The following is a 12030-nucleotide window of genomic DNA, read 5'->3' as shown; positions in this document are numbered from 1 at the left end:
TCATTCGCGGGGCTCGGGGAGCAGGGCGGAGCTCTGCATCTCCTCCTCCTCTCGGCCGCAGGCAGCTTTGCCCTGCGAGCTGGGCGACTGCTGTGCTTTCGCGGGGCAGTTGGCCACCATGTGGCTAATACTCTGGCAGAAGTGGCACTTCTTGGGCTGTGGTGGCAGCTTGCACTCTTTGGCGTGGTGGTCCAGCCCACCGCAGTTGTAGCATCTGCGGGAGGGGGGCAGGGGAGTGGGGGGAGGAGAAAGATTGGAGGAGGAGAATGAGGTGGGAATGCTGCCTGGGGGTGGGGGGTGGGGGGTGTCCATCTGGCTCTGTAGCCAAAGCTGGGCTGAAAATGGCTCAGGCACTGCTGGTGTTGGCTCTCTGGGGGCCAATGTTGTCTCTGGGTTTGGTTCCCACAGAGCCCCAGCTTGGCCCTGGCTCAGTGGTGCTGCTGGTACCCAGGAGATGGCAGCAAACCCCTGCAGCCAAACCCAGCACTTGGGTCAGGGGTGCAGGGGGGCACTTGGGGACAAAAAAATCAGGGTTGCAGGGAGGGCTTCCACCCCTCCATCCCGGTTCTGGCTCCTGTGTCTCTGACCCTGCACCCTGTGGAGCAGAAGCCCACGGCAGAGCTTGAGCAGGCAGTGAGAGGAGCAAGAGGAGAAAGGCTGCAGGGGCTGTGGGCACAACCCCAAATGTGGCTCCTCTCACAGCTGTGTCTCTGCAGCACTCATACCCCGGGAGTCACCTCCACACCAGAGTGGCGTGGGCAGAGGGAGCTGCCTTGGGTCCATTTTAAACCCTGCATCCACCTGGGATGGACGCAATCCTTTGGCTCTTTTCTTTTCCTTCCCAACTGAATTAGAAACCTGCCTGTGAGAATAGCTGGGTGGGGAGGGCAGCATCCACTGGGAGGGCTGGGATGAAGCATCCCTGGGCAGAAGGGATGGAGAGGATGGGAGAGGAGAGGGGGAATGAATAGCTGGCCAGAATCTTGCCTTAGGGCTCCCAGTGGCACCGTGGGAGATGCTGCCAGGACATCCGGCCACATCCAGCCATTTCCTTCCCACCGGGAAGAGTTTCTCTTCCAGAAAATTAGCCCTGCCCAGCACAGCTCCCCCAGACCAGGGGAGCAGCTGCCTGGGGTGTCCCTGACCTCTGCCCTTTCCCCACCAAGCTGCATCTGCCACTCATTAACTCCCAAAGGAAGACACTTTCCCAGAGGAGGGGTCACTGCCAGACCCCAGCCCTGTGCCATGGGCAGGATGCTGGGCAGCTCCTGGTGCCTGCAGAGCACAGCCCCTGCCTCAGCTCAGGCCCCAGCCACCCCTTACCTGTCTCCTTTGGATCTGCGCTTCTGGAGGCTCTTCCCTTTGGGTCTCCTCTCACTGCCGATGCAGAAGACCCCTCCAGGCCCGGTCACCCGGATGGACTCCAAGCCTTTGGAGGACTTCTTGAAGGTGAACTCAACAGCTTCCCCCTCCTTCAGGCTGCGGAAGCCTTCCATGTGAAGCTTGCTCTGGTGGGGGAACAGGGAAAGGATGAGGTCAGCAAGGATCTGAGGTGTCCACCAGGCACTGAACAAGCCCCAGCCTAGCAAGCACCTCCCAAGGCACAAGAGATGCCAACACCCCCTGTGTGGAGATGTCCCTGCCCATGGCAGGGGTTTGGAACTGGATGATCTTTAAGGTCCCTTCCAACCCAAATCATTCCATGCTATGATCATCACCACACAATCAAACTGGAGTTCAGAAAGACCCAGGCTGGGGAAGGGAAATTGTGAAGGGGACAGGAAAATCCACTCCGCTTGCACAAGCTCCATTCTAAAAGGACAAGTCCAGAAGGAGCTGAGCTGGGTGGTGCAGCTGGTACCTCTTGCCCCCCTGTGCCAGCATCTCCTCCTGCTCTGCCAGGGGATGAGTCCAGGCAGCGATTCAAACAGGGCCTTCTCTCAGCTCCAAGAGCAGAGCCCAAACGAGTATGAGCAGAGCGCTAAGGGGGAGGATTTGCTGGCAGAGGGAGGAGCAGCTCCAGCGGGCTGGCGATTCCCAGCAGAGCCGGCGCCAACGCCTGCGCTGCTGCAGCAGGAGCTGCCTTTATGAATGGAGCATCTCCCCCATTCATGGCCTGGGCAGCTCCCGGCACGTGGAGCTCTGGCTCTCATTCTTCCCGCAGGGGCAGGCATGGAGGCTTCCCTCTTCCACCCTAGATCTTGCCAAGACTCAGAAAAGCAGAGAGGAAGGAAAAGGAGTTGTGAGGTTTTAGGAGTGATTGTTTTTTGAGTTTTTTTTTTTGGGTTGGGTTGTGTTTTTTTTTTTTGGTGGGCTCTTGCAGGATGTGCCATGCACAAGGGAAGTGGGAACACAGCAGGAACAACCCTTGAGGGCCCTTTTCCTGCTGCTTTTGCTGCTTTCTCCCTGCTTCTGTGCCTGGGGACACAGCTCTGGGTGGGACAGACCCCACAGGCTGGGCTAGGTCACCCACATCCGCTTAGTCCACTTCCACTTGCCTGCTGGGATGGGCTCCAAGGTGGACCTGGAGGAATCATCAGAAAGATTTACTCTCTGACCTGCTCCTGCTCCCAACGGGGAGAGCCAAACCATGAAGTCCCCAATGACAACAAGGACATGACAGAGCCTCACAGCAACCCCTGCCCATCCTGGGCTGATCTGGGCAATCCCGTAACCACTGACAAACACCCTGCCAGACACTGCTTCCCTGCCCTAACTGGGCTTTCCCTCAGTGCTGAGCATCACCAAAAGGGTACTGAGCACTGCAGCTGCCAGCACAACACAGGATGTGCCTGGCTCAGCCTTGACATCTTGAGGGTGGCCACCAACCCAGGGCTGACCACCAGCCCTGCCTTGTCCCCAGCATGCTGCCCTCAAACCCCCCATGTGAGGCAGTTTGAAGGACAGGGGCTCCATGGGTGGTGAATTTGCCCCAATTCAGCAGCAGCTGTGGTGGTTGGGGGTTGAGGAAGAGCTGAGCATCACTCCATGGGGAGCATCACTCCATGGCACAGGAGGCAGAGATCCTTGTTGGGGTGTTCGCAACCCCAGCTGTGTTTACACTGCAGACATGGAATCTCCAAGCTTTTGGACAAAGCCTGGCCGTGGCAGGGGGCACTCCAGTGTACAAGCTGCTGCCCAGCCCCCAGCTCAGCCCACCCCTTGGCACCATCACCCACGATCAGCTGAGCTCCCCACCCTCAATGCTCTCCCGTGAGCCACCCATCACCCCCATTTTGAGGATGAGGAAGGCTGGGGCAGAAGCTGCTGCAACATGACAGGGGGGAAGCGATTTATTTTCCAGGAGTGAGTGAGGATGACAACCACCCCCCAGCTTCCCCTCCACCAAAAGGCCAAAGGAAACGCCCTCTCCCCAGGGAAGGAGTGGGGAAGGGGAGGGGTGGTAGCTGCCAGGGCACCCCAGCTCTTCCCCCCGCCCGCAGCCTTTTGATGTGAGCTGCAGAGTGGCCGGTGGTCCCTGCGCATCCCCCCTGCCCCCTTCCCAAAACACACACATTGCTGGCATTCCTCTGTTATCAGATAGGTAATCAAACTGCAGCCCATTGAATTAGCTGCATACCTCCTGCATCTGAAAGGAAGGGGCCCAGAGCCCCTATCCCACACCACACACAAAGCCGGAGCCTTCCCAGGCCTCCACACCCCCTCCCTCCCCAAAAAAATAAAGAGAGGAGGGGGGGGATCGGAGCGAGCCGGGGATGCTGGGGATGGGGCGGGGTGGGGGGAGAGCGCAGGGGAGGGCCGGGGCCGGGAGCCACCGGCCAGCGAGAACAAAGGGCTGGCGGCGGCCAAGCTCCCGCTGCCCAAATTCCAGGAGTTCCAGGCCACGGCGGGGGGGTGGGGAAGGGTGGCAGGCATGGCCGCGGCCCCTCTGACCCCCTGCAGCCCCTCCGCACATCAGCCCTGCGCCCAGCCAGCCTGCCGAGGCAGAGCTGGGGTTTGCGCAGGGGGGGCTGGGTCCCACGGTGGAGCTGAAGGGTCAGGTTTGGGTGCGGGGGTGTGCAGGGTGACCCTGGGCTCGGGATCACGAAGCGTTGCCATCCTCCTGATCAAACTGTTTTAAAGCACGGCCCAGCACAAGGACTTCACTGTCATCATTAGGGGGACAAGGAACCGAAGCAGAGCCGATTCACCCAGCACTATGCAGCCTCCCTGGGCACCCCCTCAGCAGGCATCACGGCAGGCACCTCGCTGCTTTTCCACCCACCCCACACCCTGGCAGCTCCGCAGTTATTTACCACAGACAAAGACGCAGCACAGAAGCAGCTGAGGGCTGCCCACACCCCCTGGCACTAGGTGCCCCTTACCCTCACCCCTCCTCCACCTGCCTTCATCCCTCTGCTTCCCCTCCCAAGGGGCAACACCACAGAACACCCCAAATCCAGCTGCTGCTCCCCAAACCACCAGGATCTGCTTCACCCCCACGCCACCAGGCTCTGGAGGGGCTCGGCCAGCCCCGGGGTCACCATTGTCCCCGCGGCCTCGCCAGCGTGACACAAGGGGACGTTTATTCCCGGCCAGCCCTGGCCACTCAATCAAACCGGCTTTGTGTCCGCAGGGGCCTGGGGCGGAGCCGCCGCTGCACCTCGCCGGAGCGATGCGGTTTTAACTGAAATCCCTCGGGAAAGGAACCAGGTCGGGATGCTGCGCGAAGATACAGCTGTGGGAACGGCAGCACCAAGCTGGGCCAGGGCTATGGCTAGGCTGTGCCCAGAGAGTTTTGGGCAGCCCAAGCCCAAAGGAACTCTGAGCCCTGATCCAGCAGGGTAGGACCTTGCACCCCTCAACTGGACACTGTCCAAGGGCAAGCAGCCCCTAAGTAGATTTTGGTAAGGCTGGGGGCTCTGCCAACACGGAGCACTGACACAAGGGCCAGCCCAGCTCCCCACAAGGCCAGCAGGGAACCGTCCCTTTGCCTTCACAGCCAGTGCCTGGACCCTGCCCTGAGCAAAGCCCTTCCCTCTCCCCAACCCAGGCAGTAAATCTTGTCCCAGTGCCAGCAGCTCAGGCGCTGGGAATTGGGCTGCAGTTTCCAGGCTCACGTGGGTATGGCTGGGAGCAGGAATCACCCCCTGGGCCCTTCCTGCAGCTCCACACAAGCAGTTGGTGGCTGCTGCTTGGAAAAAGAGTCCTGCCCCAGCTCCATGGGCTTGGTGATGCATCCAGGAGAACACAGGGGATTTAACAAAATCCCAACAGGGCTTTCCAGCATCTCCCTCCTCTCATCTGGAGCAATATCTTCAAGGATTTATTCCCATTCAAGTAAAACTCAAAGTCACTTTCTGGCCAAAGTAACTACAACTGTGTTTAATTTTCCACCATGAAGCAGCAACATTAATTGTTAGATATTAATTCTGGAGAAAAAAAAAACAAACAACAAACAACAAACCTGCACCCACTGGAATTTGATCCATCATCTCCCTGCCCCAAATCCACCCTTCCAGCTCCTTCAGTTGGATTTTTCCCCACCCTGAGAGGGACAAAGCCTCCCATGCCTCTCAGGGAGCAGCTAATTGGGACCAGTGGTTGTGTATTTGTTTCATAATCCCACGTTAAAGCAGGAACACGACAGGAGCAGCAGCAGCACACCTTCCCTTGGTGATTCCAGCTCTATCCCACTTACTCTTAGGGGAAAAAAAAGGAGGGGAGGAGAAGAAAACACGGGAGGATGGAGGGGGGCAGGGACAGGAGTTTGCCAAGACAGCGACTCCATCCCGGCCCTCCCCAGGCTGTAACAGGAGCGATTCCCATTCATTTGGGCCATTTTATCTGGGAGCCCATTGAAGGGTGTTTTCCCTCCCTGCCCCTCACCCTGGGGCTGCGAGGGGGAGCTGGGGGGAAGGGATGCGCCGGCAGCCATCAGTTAATCTTTAGACAGAGACAGGAGGCTTTTTTTGTGTGTGTGTGAGTCTTGAGGGAGTTCCAAGGGTGGAATAAAGTCTCTCTCTCTCTCTCTCTCTTTCACTCTTTACCATCAGGAAGAGGAGCACAAGCAGTGGGAAACGATTCTATTCCAGCAGCTCTTTAAAAACAACCTCAAAAAAATGCCTCTACTTCCTCCCCACCCCCCGGAGCAGAGAGGTTTCTACCCCAGGGCATCCCTTCCCCAAGAACACGTGCAAACAACCCTGGCTCTCCCAGGTCCTGCAGCCACCCAACACCAGCACCTCAGGGTGCCCACCCAGTGCTGTGGGGTGAGCCTGGGTCCTGGAGAGCAAACACAGGAGTGGTGCACATGAGACAGCAGAAAAATGGGGACAGTAAATGTGTCCTGTGCCTCTGAGAGCACCATGAGTCCCACACAGAGGCTAACCCAAAGGGCTGCTCTGAGCTGCCATCCCAGCTCTGCACAAACCAAATCCCACCCCCAGCCAGATCCTGCCCTGCTCCCCACACCAGGGGAAAGGCATCACAGAGAGCCCACGGGATGGCTGGATCCTGCTTCTCAGCAGATCAATCCTCCCTCATGGCCCTGCCTCTGCTCTCCTGCACAACCAGGCCTGCAGCTGCCTCCAAGCCTGTGGTGGTTTATTTCAGACCCCAGGTCATGGCTCACGTCTTGGTTGGCTCCAGCCCCAGCAGAGCACAGGTAGGAGGCAGCCCAGGTCAGCTCAGCCAAAATCCATGGCTGAGTGGCAGCCAAAATCCCTCCACACTGCCAGCACAGATCCCCTCCACCAACCCTTGACCCCCATGGGTCTCCTGGGGATGACAGCACCCAGAGCACCAAGGTAGGATCAAAGTGTCTCACCCCCGTGTTGGCCTCATGCTGCCACTGGTGGGAAGTGCCACATCCTGGCCCCTGACCATGGGCACAGCCTTATGTTCCCTCAAGGGCATTCAGAACTGTGACACCAAGGTGCCAGTGACCAAACTCCCTATGGCCACAGCAGCAGCCACAGTGACCAGCAGCTCTCCTTGCCAAAATCACAAAGAATCAAACCAAACCATCTACCATCAACTTTATCAAAGATCTCAACCTGCTGGCTTGGAGAAACACTTGGGGAGGCAGCACCAAGCTGGGCAGTGGTCCCCAGAGGCCAAGCAGCCCCTTCCTCTTTGAGCAGCCCCTTCCTCATTGCTCCCAGACAGGACTGGAGGGTCCAAGTTTGGAGATGAGTTGCAAACCCCACACTGCTGGGCTGTGCTCACTCCTCCTGCTCTGGCCAGCAGCACCAAGCCCTGGGGCCCTGGCATGCTCAGGTTTTCTCCTCTGCCCTTCCCAGGTCACCTTTCCCTGCAGCCCCACACTGCCATAAGTGATGCCCAGAGCCTGGGAGCCACATCTCCATGGGGCCACCGCAGCTTTCAGTTCAGCACCAGCCTAATTTCTGCCATCTCGAGACCCCAATGCCTTCATGGATGCTGCTCAAACCCTTCTCCTCGGGACAACCTGTTCTGCTCCTCTGTGCTTCATCCCCCGTCTCCTCACAGGCCCCAAATGAATCCATCTCCAGTGGCCAGGGGAGGCATTTGAACCCAAATGCCTCATTTTTAGCTCACAATTCGAGGGAAAGGCAGCCCCGAGGAGCCCTGTTAGTCTCCTGTCCTGCCGAGATTTTAATCTCTTTGTGATCAGATAAAGGGAGAGGGAGATGGAGACGCACTCCCCGCAGAGAGGAGCCATTCAGACCTGGTTCCTGTAATAAAGTGATTTAATAGATCTAAAGAGGCCAATTCCCTTCTTTCTCCCACAATTACTTCCTGTGGGTCATCATTCACATATGTAAATGAAGAGGGGAAGAAGCGAGTTGCGGGGTGGGGGGGCTCTGGGGTGTTAAACCCACAGTGGTTGATTTGGGGCGTGGGGCTGAGTCCTGCGTGTTGTGTCCCCCCCCAAGCCAGTGCTGGCTTTTGCCCTCCCAGGCCTGACCCCCTCCCCGGGGAGCAGAGCTGGCACCAGCTCTTGAGAAGGGCCTGGATGCTGGGGTGGGGAGAGCATCATCAGAACCACCTGGATCTCCACACAGCACCCACAAGCAGCAAGGCAGGGCTTGAAGCACCACTTTGGTCCCTCTCTGAGGAGGGGCTGAGCCAGTGCCGGGACGCTCTGTGGTGGAAGGAGCACCAGCGTCAGCCCAAGCAGCGACTTTCTGCCACCCACAAGCAGAGCAGGAGGCAAAGCACAGCCTTGAGGGGGAAAACTCAACATCAGCTCAAAGCCAACGAGCTTCTGCTGGTGCAAGGCCTCACACTGGGAGCACCCTGCCTGTGGAAACCATTCGTGCTGCCCTTTTGCTACCCAAAAGCATCAACTTCTCCCCAACATTCACCATAGTTCCTCCAAAAGCAGCAAACCCTGCACATGGGACCCCAGAAAATGGGGGGCAGTGGGATGCTGCACTGCTCCCTGGGGGGGTGGTGGGATGCTCCCAGCAGAGGCACCCCAGATAATTCTCTTCCTGCAGGAATGTGAGCAAGAGCAATCAGGAAACCAGACTGTCTGGGGGCAATAAACCCCCAGGAGAAGGGAAGGAGGGCGGGAGGCTTCCCCCCAGGGGCACTGGGTCCTGCTGTGCTACATTGAGATGCAAAGTCCCATTTGCTCTCTCAGAGCCCCAGGACCTCAGTTTTCCCAGCTGATTTGGAGCCCTCGACTCCAAACCCAGCTGGTGGGCTTGGCCCAGGAGGGTAACTCCTGCCGAGGCACTTTCTACACGCTGTAGCTGAAGCAGAAAGGATTTGCTTCTCCCTGGGTCATCATTCACTTCCAGATCGCTGTAGCCTTGCCTGGAGCAGCTACTGCCTCCTGGGCAGAGGGTGACAGACTTGCTGGAGCCCCCAGCCCCGGGAACACAGCCCAGGGGCTCAGTCCTGCACCCCCAGGCTGTTAGCAGACGGTGAGATGGATTTGGAGTGCTGAAGCCAGGTTGGCCAGAGGCTCCCCAGAGCCAGAACCATCCCGCTGCTGTGGGCCAAATCCTGTGCAGTTGCTGCCAGCTGTACCCACAGACTCACTCGGGTTTGCTTCAGGGATGCCTGTGCCTGTTCCCCCTCCACTGCTGTTCACTGCACTCCCCAGCTTCGGTGGCAGCCAATTCCCTGGGGCAAGGGGCCACAGGCCAAGCTCTCACACAGCTCTCACCCACACAAACCGCTGCCAAACCCCACATCATCACCCCCCAACACCGAGACCCGACCTGGGCACCATCTCCAAACTTGTACCCCCAGCCCCTAAATGGGATCCACCAGCTGTGGGAGGAGTTCAAACAGTTACAATCCTCAATTCACATCTTCCCTCGGCGCAGGATCATCGACACGCGTGGGGCTTCCCCCTTCAGCAAGGTGTGTGCGGGTCAAGCCCGGACCACGAGGCTGTCACTACCCCACAGGAGAGAGTATGCGACCAACCCCGCACGGCTTTGTGCCAGCCGCGGCCGAAACAAGGGTCCGGGTAGAGACTGCCCCCTCCAAGGGGATGAGCCACAGCTGGGGACAGCCTGATCCTGCCTCCCTGCGTGGTTCAGCACTTCCAGGACCCCGCTCCAGGGGGGAAATCCAGCTCATCCCCAGGTCTCTCCATGGGGTGAGCAGCAGCCTCGCTCGCACCTGCTCCCCTGCAGCCAACCCCGAGGGGCTCCCCGGGGACCCATGATGAGAAAATTAAATCGCTCGGGGATCATTTTACAGGGTCGGTCCCCGGAGAGGAGCCCCCGGGCTCTGCCTGCCCCTTCACCACACGCCACGATCCGGACAAACGAGCCCGGGGAGACCCCGAAACCGCCGGGCTGCCGAGTTGGGATGTATGGGGAATCATGGAACTGGCGTGGAGGCGTCGTGGTGGGGGTCCCACATCCCGCCTCGCATCCCCTCGAAGGGGAGCGTGCCAGGGGCTGCTCCTCTTCCCTCAGCCCCAGCGCAGGCTCCGGCCCCGTTACCTGGTGCACGAAGACATCGACAGGGGAGTCCAGGGTCGCGCCGCCCTTGGCGGTCATGGAGAGGAAGCCGAAGCCCATGCGGACATTGAACCACTTACAGATGCCGGAGCCGTGCAGGGGCTGGGGCTCGTTCTCCGCCTTGGGGGAGTCTCCGGCCGGCTCCTCTCCCGGCTTCGCACCTGAGGAGAGAACCACCGAGCCGCTGAGCCGAGGGGCTGGGGGGAACCGAGGGGTACCCGTCCCCACATCCCGGCCGAGCAGCAGAAGCCCCAAATCCTGCTCAAGGTTCCTCAAGGAAAAGGCAAAAGAAAAGGTCCCCAAAACAACCCCCCCAAAAAACTCAACCCCTTCCGAGCAGCGCGGTCGGCTCTGCTTCCACGTGTGCTTGGGAATCACCCTGCGAGTGGGGGGAAATGAGGGCAGGTCCTGCCGGCACGACAGGGTGGTGCGTGGGGTGGGGGGAACGAAATTCGTTCTCCCCTATCAAAAACATTTTAAAATAATAATAATTAAAAAAACCCCAACAACCACGAAACAAAACTCCCAAACCCGAAAACCCCAAATTCCCAAAACATCCAAATCACCAAGAAAACAAAATCCAAAAACCATCAACAAAACAAAACAAAACACCATACCACCCCCCCAATTAAAACCAAACAACACTGCCCCACAAAACAGAAAACAAAAAGGGGGGAGGAAAAGGGAAAAGCTCCCCCAAAATACTAACCCGAAATCCCCCTGCCCCCAGCAAGCCACGCTGGAGAAAGTCTCTCCCCAGCTCTCAGCATTCCCCGCTGGGATGCTGGGACCCCCCAGTTCCCAAACGACCCCAGCAGCCGCCACCGGCCCCAAACTTCTGGGTTCATCCTAAAGCTGGGGAAGGAGGAAGGTGTGTGGGAAAATAAAAGAAACCCCTCTTGAGCCCCCCCAAGAGCTGCAGCGGAGGAGCCAGCACACGCCGGGCCCGGCCTCACTGCTGGGACGCGGTGGGGCTGGGTGGGCTGGGGTCTGGGGTAAGGATGAGGGAAAGGGGGGGGGGGGGGAGGTTTCCTGAGCCCCCCAGCTGGGCTCTGCCGCCGTTATTAATAATCGCGGAGCCGAGGCGGGCTGCGACAATAATATAACTTAACCTGCAAACTGCTGGTTGGAAACAGACCCCATCCCGACACTCGCTTGCAAATTCCGAGTCGTGGCTGTTACCGCCTCCTTCTCCCTCCTCCTCGGCCAGCTTTGAGGGTATCAGCCCAGCCAAAAAAAAAAAAAAAAAAAAAAAAAAAAAGAAGGAAAAAAAAAAAGGAAAAAAAATCACAAAACAAAACAAAACAAAAAACCTTCCAGAGAGGGGAAAAAAAAAATCTCCCAGCTTAGACCCTGCCGGGAGGGAGCCGAGAAAGGTTTGACTCCATCTTCACTCCAACAATAGGGGTGGGAGGGGGCGGGAAGGTTTTTTTCAAAGGCTCCCAAATTCTCGCAGACAATAGCACAGCCCCCGCCACCCCCCGCCCCCCCCCCGGGACCCACCGGGCCCCGCTTCGCCATCCCGTCCCCACGTGATCCTAATTAACACACACACACACACACACACCCCGGTAATAGCGACACATTCCGGGAGGGATTTAGGGGTGCGGGGGTTGGGAGGGTTGACCCCGCCATGCTTAGGGGGGAGGCCACCTGTCAAGGGAAGATGTGACCCCCTCCGGAGGGGTGTGTGTGGAGGGAGGACCCCCGAGGGCTGGGGGGAGTTTCCACGGCGTTTTTCCCACCCCAGCACGAGAGCAGCCACACGAGATCCGTGGTCCGGGACACAGCGCGGGCACAGGGACCGTGACCGGGCCGGGCTGAAGCAGCGGAGGGGCGGACGACGGTTTCGTGGGACATCGGGGGGCTTTCTGCGCCCCCAACCCCATCCCATGTCCCGCGAGCGGGGCGTGCACCCCTGGGACCGTGCACCTCTGGGACCTGCAACCGCGGGACCGTTCTTCCATTGGTCTTGCCGGGGGCGGGGGCCCATCGCCCCCCGGGCCGGGCGGGGACAAAGGGGCGAGTGACCATCCCGGCTCCATTTCCGGCGGGCGGACAATGCCCTGCTGCCGCTCCGGCCCGTGGGGGCACAGCGCCGCCCGCCGCCCCTCCC

At 59.1% G+C, this 12030-nt stretch overlaps 1 protein-coding gene across 1 annotated transcript; it reads right to left on the bottom strand.

Moving 5' to 3' along the window:
- On the bottom strand, window positions 1–11057 carry LIN28A (lin-28 homolog A). The gene is made up of 4 exons (XM_054395171.1): window positions 11027–11057; window positions 9897–10075; window positions 1324–1508; window positions 1–214 (listed from the first exon to the last, which is right to left on the bottom strand). Exons 1-4 carry the CDS (start codon window positions 11055–11057, stop codon window positions 1–3), a joined length of 609 nt encoding a protein of 202 aa, XP_054251146.1.
- Window positions 11058–12030: the final 973 nt, after the last annotated feature.

Source organism: Indicator indicator, chromosome 33 (assembly GCF_027791375.1).
Source record: "Indicator indicator isolate 239-I01 chromosome 33, UM_Iind_1.1, whole genome shotgun sequence".
Lineage (NCBI taxonomy): Eukaryota > Metazoa > Chordata > Aves > Piciformes > Indicatoridae > Indicator > Indicator indicator.
This window is presented reverse-complemented; position numbering and strand designations above follow the sequence as displayed.

Coding starts and splice junctions, on each gene's coding strand:
- LIN28A (XM_054395171.1), bottom strand. CDS start 11,057: ATGGGGTCTGTTTCCAACCAGCAGTTTGCAG. Junction 10,076..11,026: donor TTCCAACCAGCAGTTTGCAG/GTTAAGTTATAT, acceptor TTCTCTCCTCAG/GTGCGAAGCCGGGAGAGGAG. Junction 1,509..9,896: donor TCGATGTCTTCGTGCACCAG/GTAACGGGGCCG, acceptor TTCCCCCACCAG/AGCAAGCTTCACATGGAAGG.